Source organism: Carettochelys insculpta, chromosome 10 (assembly GCF_033958435.1).
Source record: "Carettochelys insculpta isolate YL-2023 chromosome 10, ASM3395843v1, whole genome shotgun sequence".
NCBI lineage: Eukaryota > Metazoa > Chordata > Testudines > Carettochelyidae > Carettochelys > Carettochelys insculpta.
This window is the reverse complement of record NC_134146.1, coordinates 26779517-26801298: the sequence shown is the minus strand read 5'-3', so window position 1 is coordinate 26801298 and position 21782 is coordinate 26779517. Positions and strand designations below refer to the sequence as shown.

Below are 21782 nucleotides of genomic sequence, written 5' to 3'. Positions count from 1 at the left end.
TTGAATAAGTCATACCAGCAAATCTACAATAGGAAAACTTTGCCAGTATCTTAATCCAATCTACATACATTTTCATACTGCACTCACCACTGTAGTCTCTGAGTGCCTTACATTAGTGCAATAAGCAAGGGAAGAAATGCAGGCAGTTGAATGCATTGGTTTGGTAGGGTAGGCACGGATTTTTTTTTTTTTAAATATACATGTTGCTATGTATTTATATTTGAGAAGGCAGGTCAATGAAGTTCCCCTTGCAGCTGAAGTGGAAGGTTCGATTTATGATTTCCTTTAGTTCTTGTGAAATAAGCTCCCTGAATCTTGGCCCACCTCTCAGGAAAGCTGTTTCCTGTGCATATGAGCTTCACCCTTAGTGTTGAGTTCCACTGTGCCAGAGTAGCACAGCTGTTGACCATCATCTCCATGCTAGCGTGTTAAGCAGTTCTCTAGGCATCCCAGACCCAGGCCACAGAATGTCTTTACAGCACGTCTATATATAGTGTAGCTTATATGGTCAAAGCACACCTACCAGGGCCCTGGTTTGGGGCTGTTAGACACTGGTGTTTAATAACAGCAAGGCAGGCACCTTAAAAATACTCAAGATAGAGAGATCCAAACTCTTCAGTGCATCTCGTCTCCATAGGACCCAGTTACAACTCCTTCATTGTCAGGTTGAATGTAAATCAGCCTTGCCAGGCACTTGTAATCTAAGAAAGCTGGTGTCCATCAGCTGAGAATAACTACAGTGTGGTTGCACTTCATCCGTATCCTTTCAAACCCCACAGAATGCCCCCCTCAAACAGGTGGGGAAAGAGATGGTATAAAGGCTGCCTGCAATGACTCTCCAAGTGAGAATACCAGCATATCAGAGAGAACTCTGAACTGGCAGGATGCTGCAAACTTCCAGCTGATCTATAGTGGAAAAGGGCCACAGACTCTGACCCAGAATGCATTTCTTTCTGTATTATCTCTCTGAAATGCAGTTTCATTAGAATGTATGACAGTCTCCTTAGCTATACCTAAATATTGGAATCATTTTCCCACCTGCAGAAAACTTCTTGTGCATTTCTGTGTTCTGTGAAAAATACCCTGTTTGGTTTCAAAGTTCTTCCTTGGACTTCCCCACAACCCTGACCTCATCTCTTCTGAAGCTCCTTGAACACCACACTATCACTTGGTCAAAGAGCAGTAGAACTTCCTCAAAAACTGGCCTAATCACAGAACAGCTTTCCTAATTCTCTTCAATCCCTTCTTACTGGATTTTAGTTTCTAGTAAAGTATTCTAATACCACTAATAAAAATTGGGGGAAGATTTGAGAGATAGCTCAGGGCAGAGATAACAGACACCTCCTGTAGAGGGCTCAGCAGATGTGCCAAGTATTGTAAAAATATGTACAACTGAATTGTTCTCTGATCCCTAAGAGGCAGCATCTTCAGGTCTGAGTTGAGACACATAGCTAAGGTGCTAGAAAAACCTTACACTATAGCTTGTCCAGGCTGCATTGATAAAAAGATGTAAGTCTTTGGCACTATTCCTCTACCACAGTGGTGGGCAACCTGTGGCCCATGGACTACATGCATACCACTGGTGCTCCACCTGCAGCCCATGGACTCCCTAGCTGCCCCCAGAGCCCTACACTTCCTATGCCTCCTCCTCCCCACCAGAGATTTTAGAAACATGAATTGAAGCTTTCCAGCTCTGGAAGGACTCAGGCTCCTTCCCCATCCACCCAGAGCTGGAATGCTGGGAATCAGCTGTTTGTAGTGTTCCAGTTCTGGAAGGAAGAGGGGAGGAGAAGGGTTGGAGCACTAGCCAGGCAATTCGTATACTGTGAAAGTGCTGGGAGGGAGGAGCACATAAGTGTAGGGCTCCGGTGCCCCACTGTGTGAGAAGCGTGTAGACCAGGGAAGCAGTCCGTGTGCCATGGGGCTGTGGGTAGAACCCCAGCAGGCTGCAGGCAAATGTGGCTCACTGAAGTGAAGAAAGGCCACTCATGTGGCCACCACACTATTCAGGATTGCCCATCCCTGCTCTAGCATCTCTATCAGAAAGTTCACTTTTATATACAAAACCCTCCACAAATCCTTCCCACAAATCTCTGTTTCCCATGTGCAACCGTCTACCCCAAAACTTTGGTACTCATTTTTTCGTGACCTCTTGACTACCAATAGCTACAAACATTACCTGGTAAAATATCACACAATGGGCATGCTGTATTTAACTTCTATGTGAACAAAGTAACTGAAATTTTTACTCTAATTTTACAGCTCTCAAAAGTGTGCTACTACTCAACAGTAAAAATACAAAGCCACTGTCTCTAACGATCCATTTTGGACATGACACAGGTAGTCAAAGTAACCAACAATAGAGCAATGAAGAAATGCAAGGATTATAGAAATAAGATCACATGGTTATTCAGTTACCTCGCACGAGCTTCCCAAGAGTCCCATTAATATTTTATCTTTAAATGATCATTTAAGTTTTCTTTGAGGCTACAGTTACACTAGAGAGTTTTGTCAACAAAACTAGCGGAGCGTCCACATACAAGATGGGCTTTGTCAACAGTATCTTGACAATACCCAGCAGATTCACTGACAGCATTCTGCCTCTCCCCACAAGATAGTTTTGTTGACAGTTTCTGTTGACAAAAAAAGCATGTGTACACCCTGGAAGGCCCTCTGTTGACGGACAAGACTTCCGGTTCACCAGGCTGCCCTGTTTGCTGAGCTTCCAGGGCCCCATTCTGTCAAGTGGCCAGGTCAGTTGGCCACTTTCTGTCAACAGAGTGGATCACTCTTTCAATCCACTTTTATGTACGGCCACGATCTGTCAACAGAGGTTTTGCTGGAAGATCTCTTCCGACAGCAACTTCTGTTGGCAGATGGGTGTAGTGTAACGGCACCCATGGACAACATGTAAGAAGTGTATTTTCATGAAGGATCTGAGTGACAGAGGGAAGGGCAGAGTGGCCTGACGAGGTCACTCCAAGCACAGGGGCAATATAGAGAAAGGCACAGACATGGAAGGAGAAGAAGGAAATGAAGGACACACTGAGGCTTGATGCCAGCAGTAGAGCACAGGAGTGGAGCAAGGGTGCTTGTAAAAGTAACGTGAACAAATATAGTAAATCTCATTGCACCCAAATTGTTTTCTTTTAAAAATCTTATGTATTTATATTTTCCATTAAATAGTTTGTAAAGAACAGGCTCTCTTAGGTAACAAATGAATATACATACAGCCAGCTAATGGTAAATGTGACATTCAATCTATTTTTCCACTATTTAAATACTTAACCCAATTTTTCTCAGTGTGAATGGTAACCACTGGAGTAACTGGAAAGTGTAATATAACAAAGTTATACTGTATTACACAAGTTTTACATTTAATAGGTTTTAAACCATGCTTAGACTTATGACCAAACATGCAATCTGGTCCAAGCTTAACAAAAGCTGCAAGAGTTTAAAAAAACAAAAAAAAGTAGTGAATTAAAAGATCAGGAAAAGAGCACTGAAATTTACAGATCCCAATTTTCCACCAAATGTTTTCTAAAATTTTTCCCTAGACAACATTTCCTAAACAAGTCAGGAACTCAAAGCTATAGTAATTAGAAGCACTATTGACTCTTCCTACGTAATGTCTTGTAACCTATGACTTAAGGTCTTGTATGAGGTTATATCAGTCATGAACACAAACTAGTCTATCAATGTTGGCCCTAAAAGACTGCACCATCTATGCAACAATATGTACTTAATCTACATTTACTGCAACTGCCAAACTTTTAATTTTACTGACACTAAACACACACAACTAGAGACAAAAGTACAAATATGCTAAAAAAAGAAAAGTGATTTAAGGTTTCAGCTGAATGAAGATGCACATTCTATTGTACTCGTATAGTCACAGTGGAACAAAGATGAAGGACAAATGGAATTACAGAATTTTTACTCCAGCAGTATAAATATTTATAATATGTGGGGTATGACCTACCTATACACAACTAAATTGGCTGGGGTTCGGGGGGGGGGAAAGGACTTTCATTTGAGCTGAGGTCACTAGCAATAAAGTATGAAAAGATCATAAAGATCAACCTTGTCTATCATAGAAATACCATATGCAAAAGGAGAAAGTGGGTCTGTTCTGAGAGTGAAAAAAGTCAGTCACCAACTAAATGACACCTTGTAATATTTCATCAAAATTCTGCCTCTGAATTTCCCTCTTTATAGGAAGGAGGCTCTTCATTTTCAGGTGTAAGGGGGAAATAATACAAGAAAAACTATGAATACTCCTGTGAATATGAGGTATCTTCTCACACCAACAAAATGATGACAATTACTGTAAAACATGCTGCTTTAAACAAAGGCGGTCCAGAAGTACACAAGGATAAGAATGGCTATACTGAGTCAGACCAAAGGTCTATCTATTCGAGTATCCAGTATTCAAACAGTTGCCAGTGTCAAGTATTTGGTGCCATTTGCAGCTTCTGGCAAACAGAGTCTAGGGAAATGATACCTGCCCTGGCTAATAGTTTTGATGGACTGTGAACTTAACTGGTTCTTTTTAAAAACCCTGTTGTATTCTTGGCCTTCTCAACATCTTCTGGCAAGGAGTTCCATATGATGATTCATTGTGTGAAGAAATACTTATTTTTATTTGCTTTAAACCTGCTGCATATAAATTTCATTTGGTGACCCATAATTCTCAAAGATAAGCTTACAGTTCTTGTTCATCAACTCCACCTTCCTGAGACACCCAATTAAATAAGTCGTCTCTCATGACTAACACTTGCTCACTTGACAGAATTCCACAGAAGGCCAGGACGCTTCCTCTTCTCTCTAGATCATCTATATGAGCCCTACAAAAAAATCTAAATAAGATAATTTCCTCAGAAACATACAACCCCAAAATGTGTGCTTCCCTAAACAGAAATAAAATCATTATCCAAAAGGTCCATTAAACTGATAAGCTGTTTGTGGCAGGGATGATTTTTTTTAAATGCATGTGTACAGTTCTTAGCACAATGAGATGTTGATTGGAGCCTCTTAAGTGCTATCACAGTAGAAATCAGTGAAGCTTGTCAGATAAAGAAATTCCCTTTAAAAGATTCAATACCATGAACTCAGGAAGTCAGTGAGAGCCAAAGCACAGAGATTGCTAAGGGAGATCAAAAGGAATTGCTGGTAACAGAGTCATCAGTAGATGCAGGCAAACATGATAGAGACATGGATTGTAAGTAATTCCCTGGAGTGAAAGGAATAATGGTTATCCAGGCAGAATCCATTATGCAAAAAGTTATTTAAGATTTCCTTTACGTGAGAGACTGAGGTCCTTGCATCTCAAAGATGATCCTCTTGACCTGGGAACAAGCTAATTAATCCCCTATTCATCCCAGTTTACAAAAATATAAATATGCATGTGTTATGGTGAACTAAATCCACTAAGCAGAACCTTCCCATGTAATAAACATGTAGAGTTATTACTTGCTGCTAGTTGCTTAAAAAATTAGACAAGCAATCCACCCTCAAAGTCAAGGGAAGAGGCTTACATGTGTTTTAACTGAAAGATTCTTTTCAAAACAAAACTGTATACTGCAGCACAACAGCTGCATCATCATACACCTGGCCTCCACTGAATTTGACCCTTAAGGGATTTAGGCTAGGGCTACACCAAAGCCCTATCTTGAAATAACTTACACAATTTGTGCTGTGCAAATTGCGTTAAGCTATTTCAAGGAATTTATTTTGAACCTGATGCCGGCTACACTGCTCCAGAGTTTGAAATAAGTGCCTATTTCAAACTTCCCACTACCCCTTGTCATGCAGGAACAAAATACCATGCTTGAAATAGCCTGGGCATGGTGTTTGGCTGTGGGGTTTCTATTTTAGGATACCAAAATATCCCAAAATAAAAACCATTGTGTGGCCTTAGCCTAATTGTGCTATTCTGTAATCAGATCCTAGCAAAGATGAGAGCCTTTGAAGGAACCATGAAAAAGGATTTACATGAATTAACAGGCGCTCAGAAGGCAATAACATTTAGAATTTATGAAATATCTTAGTACAGTTCATTATATTTTAACCCCAGTGTCGGCTCAATGACAGATTCTGTAGCTGCAGATTTAAATGATTATATTACCATTGATAGTAATATTATGCAGTAATATTTTAGAGAGAAATCAAGTTACCATCTATTTTCTCACTTTTTTTTTTAAACATCCCACAATGGACCTCAATACCAGATATATTAAATTTGCTTCTTAGTAAAATTTTAAGTTGGGGCTGGAGTTTCGTTTATACTGAAAATGTGGTAGTCTAAAATATGGTCACTGTCAGTTCATTATAAAGAGATAACCATGTAAAATTTAGTTCAAGGCTATTTTGGCAGGTTTCACTTGATTCTATGCTTTGTCATTTGGAGTTCCTTTCACTTTCAGAGAAGTAAAGCCATTAAGGCTGTGTCTACACTACCACTTTCCTTCGAAGGAAGGATAGTAATTAGGGTGTTGGGACTTTACTACTGAAGTGCTGCCTTGCATAAGCAGCACTTCAGTAAGCAAATTCCCCCCTGCGGCAACTTTGAAGTTTTAAACTTCGAAATACCAGCATGCATCTAGCTGTGGCGCACCCGCCAGTACTTTGACATGCCGGGGCAACTTTGAAGTCCCCTTACTCCTCAAAATTTTGGGGTTTAAAGAATTGAAAATTTAAAATTTTGAGGAGTAAGGGGACTTCAAAGTTGCCCTGGCATGTCAAAGTACTGGCGGGTGTGCCACGGCTAGACACATGCTGGTACTACAAGTTTAAAACTTTGAAGCTGCCGTGGGGGGGAATTTGCTTAATGAAGTGCTGCCTATGCATGACAGCATTTCAGTAGTAAACTCCCAACACCCTAATTACCATCCTTCCTTCAAAGGAAGGTGGTAGTGTAGACAAGCCCGAAAGGTGTCATTGCTTAGTCCTGAAAAATGATCTGGCTTACGGTACAAAAAAGGGGTTAGAGAACCACGAAGGGAGAATCAACTGCAATTTCTATGACAAACAAATCAGCAAATGGCAAAGTTATTTTAAATCAATCAAACTTGGCAAAATTTTCTGATAATTGACGATACAATTACATTGTGTCAAACATCGTACTACTGCCGTTGTACCATCTCATTGTTCCATTTAGTCTCTCTTCAGGCCCCATATTGTTGTGCTCTTTATTCAGGCTGATGTCCCAACTGACTACACAATAAGATACATTATACCAACTACAAGGACAAGACCAAGAAATTTAAAATTTCCAACAAAAAATAAAACTCCATATAGTAAATGTCCTCATGCATTCTATACTATTTATATATATATATATATATATATATATATATATATACACACACACACACAGATGCAGATATACTGATATACTATGTGTGTGTATATATAGATACACACACACACACACACACACACACACACACACACACACACACACACACACACACAATGCAGGGTATCAGCATATAATACATAGAAACACCAACACAGATGACAATTGCAGGTACTACTAAATTTTTGAATTTGAAAAATAAAAGCTATTACACATTTTTCTAACCTTTTTCCCTCATAGCGCAAGATATAGTCAGCATTTTAACATTGTTTTATATCTTGCAGTTTATCCAAAGAGAGTATATAAATGCTTAAAAAGTCTAGACAAAGTAACGAGAAGTTCCAGTGACACAAGAGCAGCATCCCAAACAACCCACCAGGAACTGCAAACTTGTATTCATCCAACAAGGGATGGGCATAAAGCCGAACATCTTCATCAAGGCAGAAGATCTCAATTGCTAGGGCAGCTCATAAGGAATGGATACAATTGCTGAAGTAGCCTTCAGGCATTTCAGCAACTGAGCAAAGCAAGGTAGCTATGTTTGTAAACTAGCATATGTTTCTACAGTAGTCTATGCTGGCATACAGTACTTTAAAAGTGCTCAAGGGGAGTGAGAGAAGACAAGAATAAAGAATTATGGAATACTTAAGCAGAAGAATACCTGTGAAGTGTTCAGACAGCCACCCATCTGTATTCTCTGACCAGTTTCTGAAATGCTGGAGATGCTGCTGTTGCATTAAAACTCTGCTTTTTAAAATTACTTTTATTTCCCATATTTTTTCAGAAGTTAAAGCTGGAAGACCCCAGGCTGAGTTCCAGGCCCATATTCCTTGTGTCTCCTGGGAAGTATTTCAGCTGAAACTCAACAGCAATGGATATAATGCCATTCAATTTGTCATATGGGAAAATACCAGGTACATTTAAGAGAGTTCTCAAAAGTTGGAGTTAAGTGAGAAAAGTTTATAGCGCTCCCTGTCTAAAAATAGTTACTATAAAGACAATTAAAAAAAAATCCTTTTAAAAAAAGGATAACAAAATATTGAACCACACTTCCTTAATGGGCCTCCAATCTGGTTTCATACAACACAGAAGTTTGAGGTAGGGGCAATTTTAAAAAATTATTATTTATCATTTTTAAAAAATATTTAAATTGTTAAAACCTACAAAATTGATGTTATATATTTGTTCACAAATACTTATGCACAAAACATTAAAATCCAAAATGACTACAACTGGTGCTTTGTAGATTTCAGTAAATTAAGTATCATATTTAGCAATTTAATAAGAGCCAAACAGGATTCTTACCTTCCAATTCGGGGTAAATAACTCATTTTAAATAAAAAATAATGGTCTGTTATGACATAGCAGCAAAAGATAACCTATAATTAAGATCAAAAGTTTACTCCCAGTGTACTAGTAAGTATAACAGATAAATTCTGATTATAATACACCTGCACAGGTTATATCACCTAAATCTTAACATGCCTACATAAACTATGATATCAGCACTGCAAAACATAGGACCTCATCCTGAGAAACACTGAATGTTCAGTTCCCCTTGGAATCAAAGGGTATTAAGGCAATCAATGTTTTAACAGGACCTTGTCCTTAATTATTAATTTGAATAAACTGATACAAATACTCCTCTGCATAGTTACTGTCCACTTTAATTAGCTAGCTAAATGCTCTAAAACATCTATTACATTTGTCGCTTTTCCTTACGGTCGATGACATTCATTTACCTTTTCAGTTGGAATACTGTACAATCTGCTCTTTATTCTCACGAAGTATTTCAGGTCATAAATCTACAACACAGTCCCTACAAATATTTAATTTTCCTTTCATCTTTTAAGTGAAAAGCCGCATTACAATTCTTTAAAATGTCCTGCTGTGCATCAAAATAATAGGCAGAGACAGCTGAAGGGACTATGTCTGGTCTCAGGTACTTAACCGCTTAACTTAATTCTCAGACTTTGCTCAGAACAGATGAAGGCCAGCAACTTAAAGGGCATAAAGCCACTCTATTCAGAGGCTGGCCAAGTGGCTGCTTTGACATGTATCTGGGTGTCTATGGCCCTTACGGACTATTCCAGCAGCCACAGCATAGAGACAGACTTTCTATGAGGATGGGAGTACTGGTATGCCCGCTGAGTGACAATTATGGATCTTACTCCTTACCTGTACAACAAAAGAATTTCTTGGCATTTGGCTCGACCGTGTTGATGGCCTCTCTGTGCTGCAACAAACAATTCTACCCTTTGTATTTCTATCTCCTATCAGTTATGGGGGAATAATAAAGCCCGGCATCTGTCTGACAGGAGTACTGTTTTGATTAACAGTGCTAGTGAGGTATTTTGGATATTTAAAATGTTATGCAGAAGAGTTGGGTTATAATATAATAGAAAAAAGCAGGTCACAATTTCAGCAAACAATGCCAGTAAGATACCACATCAGCATCTGTATGCAGAGTCCTTGCAGCTGAGAACAAACCTGTTAGCTGGGTGATTCCACCCAAATACCTTGCTTGCTTACCTACTAGATCACAAAGCCTTTTATATGGGTGGCAAGCTATAATTCCACCCACAAATTCTACAGACTTCCACACCTAATGCAAATCTTGTGCCAACAGAAACCACCCATTCTCACTCTCTCCTAGCTGACAAAGCAAGGGTGCAGGACAGAAGAGACTGGTTCTCCCATCCCATTAGGAAACCCCCAATCTCAACATACTATTCCATTTAGGCTTAAATCCCAGCACATTACTGTTCATGCTGAGACCATCATCTCTCTTCCAAGTGACTCTACGAGGAAGCATGCTCAACTCGGAGAACAGAAAGACATTTCAACCTGAAAGATAGCACACAGTTTATTCCCCACCTCATACCTCAGTGTATTCATTTACTACACAAAAATTAATTGAAGGGACAAATAAACTGACTTTGGTAAGAATTATGAACTGAGAAAGTATTTTAAGTGTAACAGAACACTGTGCTTTAAAAACTATCAGCATAGCTACAAACACAAATGCAAAGTTATTAAAAAAAAGTTTCAGAGCCATGTATACATCCCACTTCTTTTTTGACTTAACAGCAGAATTTAACAAAGGAATGTAAACACATTTTCTTCACAAAATACCCAAAGAGTAACAGAAGTTCAGTTTTGTTTTTGTTTTTTTTTTTTTTACAGAAGAGCTCTCTCTTGAGATTTTTGGTAATAGGGCAATGAAAGAAGTTTTTAATCTAGCCTATTAGAAAAACATTTGCTGTAGTGGCTTAGCCACCAGAGATGAAAGCTTAAAGTATCAGGAAATTTGACTTCAGAAATCCTTCCATGCTTTCAGTTTATACACAATAGATTTGTTCAAGCCATGATGTTTTCAGGACATTTCATCTGACCTGCTATTAACAGTAATGAAAGCTAGTACACCCATGAGATGCAAAATGGGAGCACTGGACAAGGAGGAGAGACCCCTCAATCCCAATCACAGCAGCTCACACTGGTATCCTCAGTGGCCTAGGCAAAGTCTTTGATAACTCAATCCAACTAGCCCTTGCAGAGAACAGGGGGGGAAAATCACCAAAATATAGTGGTGCTGGAACCAGAGGTGCTGTGGGGACTACAGCAGCATCCCCTATCTTCAGGTGATTTCCATTACACATAGTTTTGTTGAACAGCTTTCAGCGCCCCACTCTAAAATTTGTTCCAACACCACTGTACTAATACAACCCACGCTGGTGGTAGGTCTGCTAGTATCAACTGCACAGTGCAAAGACAAACACACCCTGCTGCCATATGGCCGAGACGGTAGCACCAAGCCTTCTTTCGTGCTTCAGAAAGCTGGGTTTTAACAGCATTTCCTTTTTTTTTTTAAATGGATAGCCTGGCTGGAAGTTGATCTTTTAGAGCTCCACCTTCATAAGACAGTCACAGCAGCCCTCCTCCTTCTGAGCAGCACCCTTAACTCTTCTGCCTCAGTTTCTCAACTGGTAAATGTAGGGCTAAGCAAGGGGATATGGAATCCCTATAATCCAGTAACAAACACATAAGGATTTTTGTAACATGCTTTACAGAACAAAGTATTCTGTAGAAGACAATGACCATTATGGTTAACAACTGAAGGTAAGAGTCAAAATGCATGATCATTTTTAGTCATATTCCTAGTTTCTTCTAATAATTAAATTATGCAAATGCTCCAGCTGCACACAACAGCCAATGCCTTCAGTCTTCTGCTTTATCGTAGCTAACAAGTGCTATACACTTTTATTTCATAATGTATAATATGAAAGGATACTGTATTAAGGAAGCTCAGATTTTCTAAACTGGTTCACCTAAGAATCATTTCGCTCAGCCAAAGACAATAATATGTCACACATTGACTGTGTCTATACTAGCTCCCAACTTTGAAGGGAGCATGGTAAGCAGGGTGTTGGGAGATTGTTAATGAAGTGCTGAGGTGCATATGCAGCACTTAATTAAGCTAATTCTTCCCCGTGGCAGCTTCGAAGTGTTAAACTTCAAAGTGCTGGCTTCCGTGTAGCAGCGGAAAATTTTGAGGAGTAAAGGGACTTCAAAGTTGCCCAAGCACCTCAAAGTACCAGCGGGTTAGCCATGGCTACATGCAAGCCAGCACTTCAAAGTTTAACACTTCAAAGTTGCCGTGGGGGAGAATTAGCTTAATGAAGTGCTGCATATGCACCACAGCAGTTCATTAATAATCTCCTGACACCCTAGTTACCATGCTCTCTTTGAAGTTGGGAGCTAGTGTAGACACAGCCATTGGAGAACAGTTGCCGCAATCATTTGTTCAATTATCAAAACACACTTACACTATTTTTTTCCATCATTCCTATAGATTATCACATGGGCCAAGAAGACAGTATTTCAACTAATTACACAACAGGTCTACTCGGAAACGCCACAGAAAATGAATTTACAACCATTGTTTTGCCAGTGCTTTACCTTGTTATATTTCTGGCAAGCATCTTACTCAATGGTCTAGCAGTATGGATTTTCTTCCACATCAGAAATAAAACAAGCTTTATCTTTTACCTCAAAAACATTGTGGTTGCAGATCTTCTCATGACAGTGACATTTCCATTTAAAATAATTCAGGACTCAAGACTGGGACCACTGAACTTTAACTTTTTTCTATGTCGATATTCCTCAGTTTTGTTTTATGCAAACATGTATACAACAATTGTGTTTCTTGGACTCATTAGCATTGACCGGTACTTGAAAGTGGTAAAGCCATTTGGGGATTCCAGAATGTACAGTATTACTTTCACCAAGATTTTGTCAGCATGTGTTTGGGTTGTTATGGCTTTCCTAGCTTTACCAAACTTGATTCTTACCAATGAATATCCAGGAAAGAAAAAGGTAGATGACTGCATAAAACTCAAAACTCCCTTGGGAGTAAAATGGCATGAAGCAGTCATTTATGTCAATACCTGTCTGTTTGTTGCAGTGCTTATAGTGCTAATAGGCTGTTATATTGCAATATCCAGGTACATATACAAATCAAGCAAACAGTTTATCAGTTCATCAAGCAGAAAACGAAAACACAACCAAAGCATAAGAGTTGTTGTGGCTGTATTCTTCACATGCTTTGTTCCATATCATTTGTGTAGAATACCCTTTACTTTTAGTCACATAGATCAATTTTTAGATGATTCCGCACATAAAATTCTGTATTATTGCAAGGAAATGACACTTTTCCTGTCTGCATGTAATGTATGTCTGGATCCAATCATCTACTTTTTCATGTGTAGATCATTTTCACGAAGGCTGTTCAAGAAATCAAATATGCGAACCAGGAGTGAAAGTATCAGGTCACTTCAAAGTGTCAGAAGATCAGAAGTGCGCATATATCATGATTATACAGACGTATGAGATTACCCTCGCAGACACTTTTGTTCATGTGCCAGAATGTATTTGTAAAAGCATGTAAATAATAAAATAATTCTTTTCAATATCTGTATGCTTAATATCTATTTAGCCAACAAACTCTGAACATGCATACAAGTTATAAGCAGACATTTAGTTCTTACTCACTCCAACATTCTAACAGCTATCCTTAATTTTTAAAACAATTACACTGAAAGACCAGGATAACAGACTCTCTAGTATTCACCAGGTAGTTTTTTAGGCCACCAGAAATCAGCAGCCAGTTGCACAACAGAATTCCTGTACCTTAAATTAATGACAAGGGGATTCTCACAAACCCTTGGGCATTATTATTCCTTTTGCCTTGAAATTTAATTAGCTCCACTGAGTACCCCACTTAACAAAAACTGGAAGTGTTCTTACTGAATCCCTACCTATACTCGACACTACTTGCCTAAAGAAACAAGCAAGACACTAAAGGCAACATTTCACCCTAACCCAGTTAGAGGGTGGGTAGCCTGATGACATGAGGCAAGAAGAAAATTCACAGCTCACACTGTTAGTATTGGAAAGGATGGGTCATTGGGACTACAAGCAATATGTTCTTTACTACAGCTCAGAAAAAGAGCAGAACATGCACCATCTCAGCTTTCTGGACACGTGTGGAATGACTGAATTAGGAGTATGTCAAAGCGCATCTAGGGGACAGAGCGCCAGCAGACTCGTTACCCTCTGAGACCTTAGGAGGATATTAGGAAAGTATCAGGCCTGGGATCTGGTTGATGGGCCAGAGCCTATATATGCATCTGACGAAGTGGGTCTTTGCCCACAAAAGCTTACGCTCCAAAATATCTGTTAGTCTATAAGATGCTGCAGCACTGCTTGCTGTTTTTGAGGCTATCTATGGTGTCTTTTCACTAGAGTACAGAAGCAGTTCTCAAAATCTGGTTGGGATCTCAAAGTGGGTGGTGACCCCATCTGAATGGGGTTGCCAGGACTGGCTGAGTCTTGCTTGTGCTCAGATTAAAGGCTCCTGCATGGGGCTTAAGCTCTTGAGCTTTAGCTTTGGCCACCTCTGCCCAAACTGGTGGGGCTCAGACTTGAGCCACCTGGCGATGAGGCTTTGATAGGCCCAGGCTTCAGTCCCCTCTCCTGCGGTCGTAAAGTAATTTTTGTGGTCACAAGGGGATCACGGGGCAAGGAAGTTTGCAGACCACTGCCGTACAACATTTTCCCCCAGTATAGTTGAAGAATCAAAATTCTTTTTAGCCAGCTAGCAGGGAAATAGCTATAAGGAAACAATAATTTGATCATGCTGAAAACTAATTCCTGTGCTACTGCATGATTTCCTAGGTGTACTTCTTGTCTCCTGGTTTTATTTTTTTCCATGTTTAAATGCCTCAGATCAATTCATACAATTAAATAAAACTAAAATTATTATACATCCCTCTGTGCTGGACATTACTGCTACATTGCATGACCCACAAAAGAAAACTGAAATTACTTCAGCTCAGTGTTAAGAAAGTTAGTCATGTGTGCAAGAGATATAGGGATAATTTTTAATGGATGAGAGGCTCAGCAACGTATTTTGCTCATTCTACAAGAAGAAAAGTTACACAGCACCATCTAGCGGAGAAACCTTTCTTCCATTTTCAAACTGTCTAGCTATCCAACATCTATAAAATGCAAAACAAAAAGCAGTCAAGTAACACTTTAAAGACTAGCAAAATAGTTTATTAGGTGAGCTTTCGTGGGACAGACCCACTTCTTCAGACCATGTTGTCTGTCCCACGAAAGCTCACCTAATAAACTATTTTGCTAGTCTTTAAAGTGCTACTTGACTGCTTTTTGTTTCGATAGTGTATAGACTAGCACGGCTTCCTCTCTGCTACTATAAAATGTATTTTCTTGAATGAAACCTACCAGATGAATCAAACAGAGCCTTTAATTTCATCTTGATTTATACATTGCAGACTGATAGTCTTTTGATGGTGTTTTTAAATAAGGAAACATTATGGTAACAGACTTTTTAAAAAGAAAAAACAACGGCCTTTTTAATTTCCCCAGTTATCCCTGTTCCCAGTCCCACGAGTTTACTGAGAAAAGCAAAAATGATGAAATTAGGGGAAAAGTGAAGAAAATATTCATCTGGAACAATCACTTCTACTGAAAATTGAAATATAAACATTTGAAAATGAAACAAAATAGCTTCCTACGTTTCATACAGATACATTATGTGTGCACAGTACAACTTGAACAACAATTTAAGAGGATGCTTCTGTGAGGTGCTAAATAACTCCAAGTGATAGCAATGAGAGCTATGGGATCTCAGGCCCCATAGGATGGGAACCTACATTTTCAACTCATTCACAGGAAAACATAGCAAATCTCTTTTCCTTATACATATGCCTTGTAAAATGAGTACACCTATCCCTTGGTTTACAAACATAATTTGTTCCCTGAAAACTGTTTGTACGGTGAAAATTCATGAATCAAAAATGAAATTCCCATTAATTTCAATGTAAAAAATTCTGATTCGCTTCCAACTCCCAAAAAATGAAAAAATCACCCAGTATTTTTCCCACGTTACAATACTATGCAATCATAAAAACAAGAACAGTGCTAGTTTATTTTTTACGACATTTATTACCATTAGACAGCTCTGAGATAGTGGTGAAGAAGGTGGCATTGATGCAAGTTCCATGGGATCATCTGTATCATCAGTGGAAACAGCTCTATAGTGACTTCGACCTTCTTAATTCAAGTTTTAGCTTCAGCATTTGAGGTTGAGGATCAAATGATGGTGATGAGGGCTTAGGAGGAGGTGATGAGGTGGAGGGTTGAAAAAAAATGACAGAACTGAAGTTTGTACTGCAGTCTTCTTTTTCCTGTCTTAAAACTCCTGATAGCATCAAATGACTTTATGAATTTGCTGCTTGCATGGTGAGCTCCATTCTAAGTTTGGGTCATTGTCATCAAAAATTTGTGTAGGTGCCTCCAATGTACTGAAGAATTTTGAGAGTATTTTGGTTTCCAGCATTCTTTGCAGTTCATCCAATTCTTCTTCCTCCTTTTCTGATAATCTTTCTGCATCCAGCTGAATTAATTCTTCATGAGGCAATCCTTCACCATGAGACAACAACAGGTCTTTAACATCACCTGTGCCTACCTCATTGAATCCTGCTTGCACAATAGAATTTGAATAACTTTCACTTTGCCCTCAAAACCAGGGAAATCAAGAACATATTTTGGCAATAGCTTTTTCCAGACAACATTAGGGATACTTTCAGTAATTTTATTTCATGTAATTGTGATATTTCCTATAGCCATCTAGACATTGTAGTTCTTCCACAGCTGCTTAATTGTTTGTTTGTCTTCTCCCTCTGACGTAGATACAAGAAACCTCACCACCAGTTGCAGACAGAAAGCTTTGAATGTAACAGTGATGTGTTGATCCACTGGTTGAAGGATGGAAGTGGTATTTGGGGGCAAAAAAGAAAAACACTCAAATGTTAACGCCGTAGTCTTCAGCATTGACAGGGTGACCAGGAGCATTATTGAGAATCAGCAGATATTTATTATTTTCAGCACAATATTTAGAGGTGAATGATGAAAAGTAGTTTGTTATATAATCAGCAAAAACCTGCTTTGTCATCCATGTCTTTTGATTGGAATGCCAGACCACAGGTAATGACGCCTTATTTCAGCCTTTAAGCATCCTGAGATTTTCCGAATGATAAACAAAGAGAAGCTTCAATTTCATGTCTCCTTCCAAATATCCAACAACAAGTAATGGCAGTTGATCCTTCAAGGCCTTGAAGCCTGTTGCTTTTGTTTTATCCCGTGAAATAAAGGTTTGAAAAAGCATTATTTTCCAGAAAAGCCCCATTTCATCAATACTGAAGATTTGTTTTGGAGAATATCACAGAATCACAGGGCTGGAAGGGACCTCAGGAGGTCATCTAGTCCAGCCCCCTGCTTCAAGCAGGATCAACCCCCACGAAGTCATCCCAGCCAGGACCTTGTCCAGCTGGGACTTAAAAACCTCAAGGGATGGAGAATCCACCACCTCTCTAGGCAACGCATTCCAATGCTTCACCACCTAATATCTAACCTATACCTTTCCCTCTTCAACTTCTGCCCATTGCTCCTTGTTCTGCCATCTGACACCACTGAGAACAGTTTCTCACCCTCCTCTTTAGAGCTCCCCTTCAGGAAGTTGAAGGCTGCTATTAAATCACCCCTAAGTCTTCTCTTCTGTAAACTAAACAAGCCCAAATCCCTCAGCCTATCCTCATAGGTCTTGTGCTCCAGACCCTTAATCATTTCTGTTGCCCTTCGCTGAACCTTCATCAATTATCCATTGCAATGCAGCTGGGAAAATGTTAACTTCCTGAAAATCAGCAGATGCTGCTTCTCCTGTAACACCAGATTACAATAATGTGAATGCACTTTAAAGTACTCAAACCAACTGTGACTTGCTTTGAACCTTACTTTGGTGGCCCCAACTTGCCTTTTTTCCTTGGGTTTCTTCTGCAGGTCCTCAAACAAAGACAGGGCTTTCTCCCTTATGCTGAGGAAGCTCAAAAGGCATCTTGCATTCATTAGGACTGTCAATCCAATGTATTAAAAGTCTTTCAAGTTTCCCCATTATTGCATCCCTGGCCTTTGTTATTCAATGCAACTTTTAGCTGCACCAACATACATTTCTGCCATTTCTTTTATCTTTTCTTTCTGCACAAAGATTGTGTACACTGTCAATGCTGCCAAATTCATTGCCAAATATATGACTTCTAATTGCTGGACCTCTTCAATTCTTTTAATAACTTCAATTTTGATAGCAACAGATATTGCTTTCCTTGGTTTCTTGGCCTCAGTGATAGCTCCTGAAGAAACTTTTTCATGTCTAGGACCCATGATGATCAAAAGTAACAGAAGATATTTGAAGATTAATATCACTCACAGTCAAGAAGAAACGACCACAACAAAACATACAAACCAACTGGGAAGAGCTGGGCGGCTGAGGGAAATGAGCCAGCCTCGCACTGCAGTCTGCTGCATTCCTCCACATTTGTTACTTATAAAGCAGATGCTTGGACAAAAGTTAGTCCTTCTTTGTAGTGAAAATATGTTTGTAAATTGAAAAATTGGCAACAAATTACATTGTTTTAGAGAAAATGCATAAAACAAAGTCTGTAAATCAAAGGATAGGTGTACAGTGTCTATTTCAGCATAAAAGGCTCTAGATATATGCTCTAGTTTATATTAGCTAAGACAAAATAAATATCTTACATGCAAACAGGTGAAATTCACCCTTTGCAGAAAAGTGCCAAGAGTTCTACATATTGCCCCTTCAGAGGGGTTATAACCCCAAACTGTGAAATAGATGTGATCCACAATAATATAACAGTGGGCATGTAAAGAAAAAACTGACTACAGGCAGTGGGAGGGAAGCTGCATAGAACATCAATTAGTGCAGGGTTTCCCAGACTTTATATAGTCAGGACCCATTTTTCTTTTGTTTTTTCAGTACCCTTTCTTTTCAGCCAAAAAATATAAACTCATATAAAAAAATGAAAACCACATTTTCACTGTCTATTATTTATTCACAATAAGAATAGTACAAAGGGTTTAGCCCCTAAGGTTGCCAGTTCATTCCCTCCTGCCAATGAGCTGGGTCTGCTGGCCTTTACACAGGCAAAGATCACTGACATCAGGAGACGTTTTAAGGCTCTCTTGGCAAATATACAGAGGCTTACTTTAAAAAAAATGGTTAAAAAGTTATAATCTGAAGAACGAGAAGCCAGTACGCAAGTGATGCCAGAATATTACACCACTGTTTATTAAGCCAGTCAGAGCCCTGGTATGTAGAAAGGATATAAATCCCCATATTTCAACCCAAAAATCAACCATTAAGTTTGTTTCTTGCATCTCCTCTGAAGCAACTGACTACTATCAGAGATAGAATGAAGCACCAATATGATCCAGCATGATAATGCTTACGATTCTATGTTATATTCCCTTTTTCCCTCCCATGACAATGAAGAAAATCAAGCAAGTTCGACAGCATTTGGCTATCATGACTGTAAGTGACAGACTAACAGGTTTGTAAAATGGGATACTGTCTTTCAAATGAACTGATTTTACCCTGACTTTTGTTCTGAAAAGCACTGGACTGATCTTGGTTTGGACATGGTACTTTATAAATGCTTTTTCTTTTCTATGATTCTTATTTCCCGTTTCACAAATGATCAAACTGACAATGATATTGATAACCTTAACTGAGGGCACACAGAGTCAGCAGTAGACCTGGTATTAAAGTTCAGAATTACTGACTCTTTTTTGTACTTAGTCCACCAGACCAACCTGCCTGTGTGCTCCTAACTCATGGTAGTATCTACAATACCACTGAAACTGACATACAGGTGAGCTAACAACCTCACCAGGCCCTTAGACAATGTGGAGTGTGTCTGGCTCCATGCTCCTGGAAGGGACGAAGCTGGGGACAGCCAGACCAGAGCCAGCAATAGCAGCAGCAGCAGCAGCAGGGGGAGGTGAGTAATTACATGGACAGGAGATTTCTCTCCCGTTGATGCAATGCATCTTCACTAGAAGTACTAAATTGGCACTACTGCATCAGTAGTGAAGACAAGCCCTGAGGGAAATGAAAAGACAACAACAAAATAGCAGAAGTAATTAATTCCCTGGGCAACAGAGCAAATTGAAAAATGGAACATTCTGTTCCTTTGCTTCCATCATAAAAATTTTAAAATTCAAAATTTTGCTGCCAGATCTACCTGGTAGAGAATCTATCACCACAACTGACTGTAGTAATTGCTACTTCAATAACCATCTGTAGTGTGAAAATCATTGACCAAAAATATTTCACACTGTCAAAACAGATAGCCACTGTAGCGCACATCACTGTTGTAAGGGTTGGGTATTTTTGTTTTTTTGAAGTTTGCTTGTTTTGTTTTTTGTTGTTTGGTTTTAAAGTGCTACTATGTAGCATTATGAAACATCAGCACCGTAATGGAAAAAAATAGCAAATTAAATTAAATTTCACTTCTATACACAAAAAAGGTTTACTTGCTTACGTTAAGCTCTATAAACAGTGTTACATTTATATGAATCTTCTCTTCTCCAATCCCATGTAGTTCAGTGCGGATTAAAGCAAACTGGGTCAAGTAGAAGCAGTTTGCACATAACTATCACCAGTCTAAACAGAAATAAATTGATTACAGGCCCTCCGTAGTTGGTTGTTCTGAGTGCTGGTAGTTTAAATACATCTTATGCAGCATACTTAAGCTGAATGAACAGAAGGGGGCAATAGTTCAATATGCACTTGCCTTGTTCTACAAAAAAAAATATCACCTTTTTTAATGTAAAAATAACATCAAGTTGATAAATCTGACAAATTTCTGTTAAGAAAATTCAGTTTCAGAAAAAAATCTAAAATTTTTGTGAAAGCATATCTATCTATTTCAGTGATGGACGGATAGCCGTGTTAGTCTGTATTCTGTCAAAACAAAAAAGCAGTCATGTAGCACTTTAAAGATGAACAAAATAATTTATTAGGTGATGAGCTTTCGTGGGACAGACCCACTTCTTCAGATCACAGCCATACAAGAACACCCTCTGTTCTGTTCTGGTATGGCTATGATCTGAAGAAGTGGGTCTGTCTCACAAAAGCTCATCACCTAATAAATTATTTTGTTAGTCTTTAAAGTGCTACATGACTGCTTTTTTGTTTTATCTATTTCAGAAAAGATATTGAAAGGAAAAAAACTCAACAATTTCATTTAAGCTCCTCATTTCATTCATACAATGCCAAAACATTTCATTTTGACTAATATATAAATTTCATTATGTTCTTGTGTTATTTATATTGTATATATTTAAAATAGTAACAGAGAGAAAGCCGTGCTAGTCTATGTATTATCAAAACAAAAAAGCAATAAAGTAGCACTTTAAAGACCAACAAAACACTTTATTAGGTGAGCTTTCATGGGACAGAGCCACTTCTTCGGACCTGGTCTGAAGAAGTGGCTCTGTCCCATGAAAGCTCATCTAATAAATTGTTTTGTTGGTCTTTAAAGTGCTACTTTATTGCTTTTTTGTTTTGATATTTAAAATACTTTATATTGTTTTAACTTTATCAGAAAAATATTTCAAAATTTCCTTCCCATAAAATCTTCCAACTTTTCATTATGATTCAAAACTGAGACAAATCAGAAATTCCATTTTCTGACCAACTTTTGTAGAAACTGAGGTACATACAAGAAATTTACGTTTGCTCCTTTACCAATATCTGATAGCAACCTTCAACTTCCTGAAGGGGGATTCTGAAAAGGATGTAGAGACTGTTCTCAGTAGTAACTGATGGCAGAACAAGGAACAATGGTCTCAAGTTACAGAGGGTGAGGTGTAGGCTGGATACTAGGAAAATCTATTTCACCAGGAGAGTGGTGAAGCACTGGAATGCATTACAAAGAGAGGTGATGGAATCTCCATCCTTAGAGGTTTTTAAGTCACAGCT

The 21782-nt window shown here is 38.7% G+C and overlaps 2 protein-coding genes across 2 annotated transcripts in view; one reads left to right on the top strand and one right to left on the bottom strand.

Moving 5' to 3' along the window:
• Nucleotides 1-21782, bottom strand: part of MED12L (mediator complex subunit 12L) — a 295842-nt gene that overhangs the window by 131011 nt on the left and 143049 nt on the right. The window lies entirely within an intron of this gene.
• GPR87 (G protein-coupled receptor 87) lies at nt 8241-13249 on the top strand. Its single transcript, XM_075004305.1, has 2 exons — nt 8241-8274; nt 12213-13249. The coding sequence occupies exons 1-2, from the start codon at nt 8241-8243 to the stop codon at nt 13247-13249; spliced, it is 1071 nt and encodes a 356-aa protein (XP_074860406.1).

Excerpts from the sequence above, each read along its gene's own strand:
- GPR87 (XM_075004305.1), top strand. The coding sequence starts at position 8,241 with ATGCCATTCAATTTGTCATATGGGAAAATACCAG. Across the intron at positions 8,275-12,212 it reads GTCATATGGGAAAATACCAG|ATTATCACATGGGCCAAGAA; the intron begins GTACATTTAAGA and ends TCATTCCTATAG.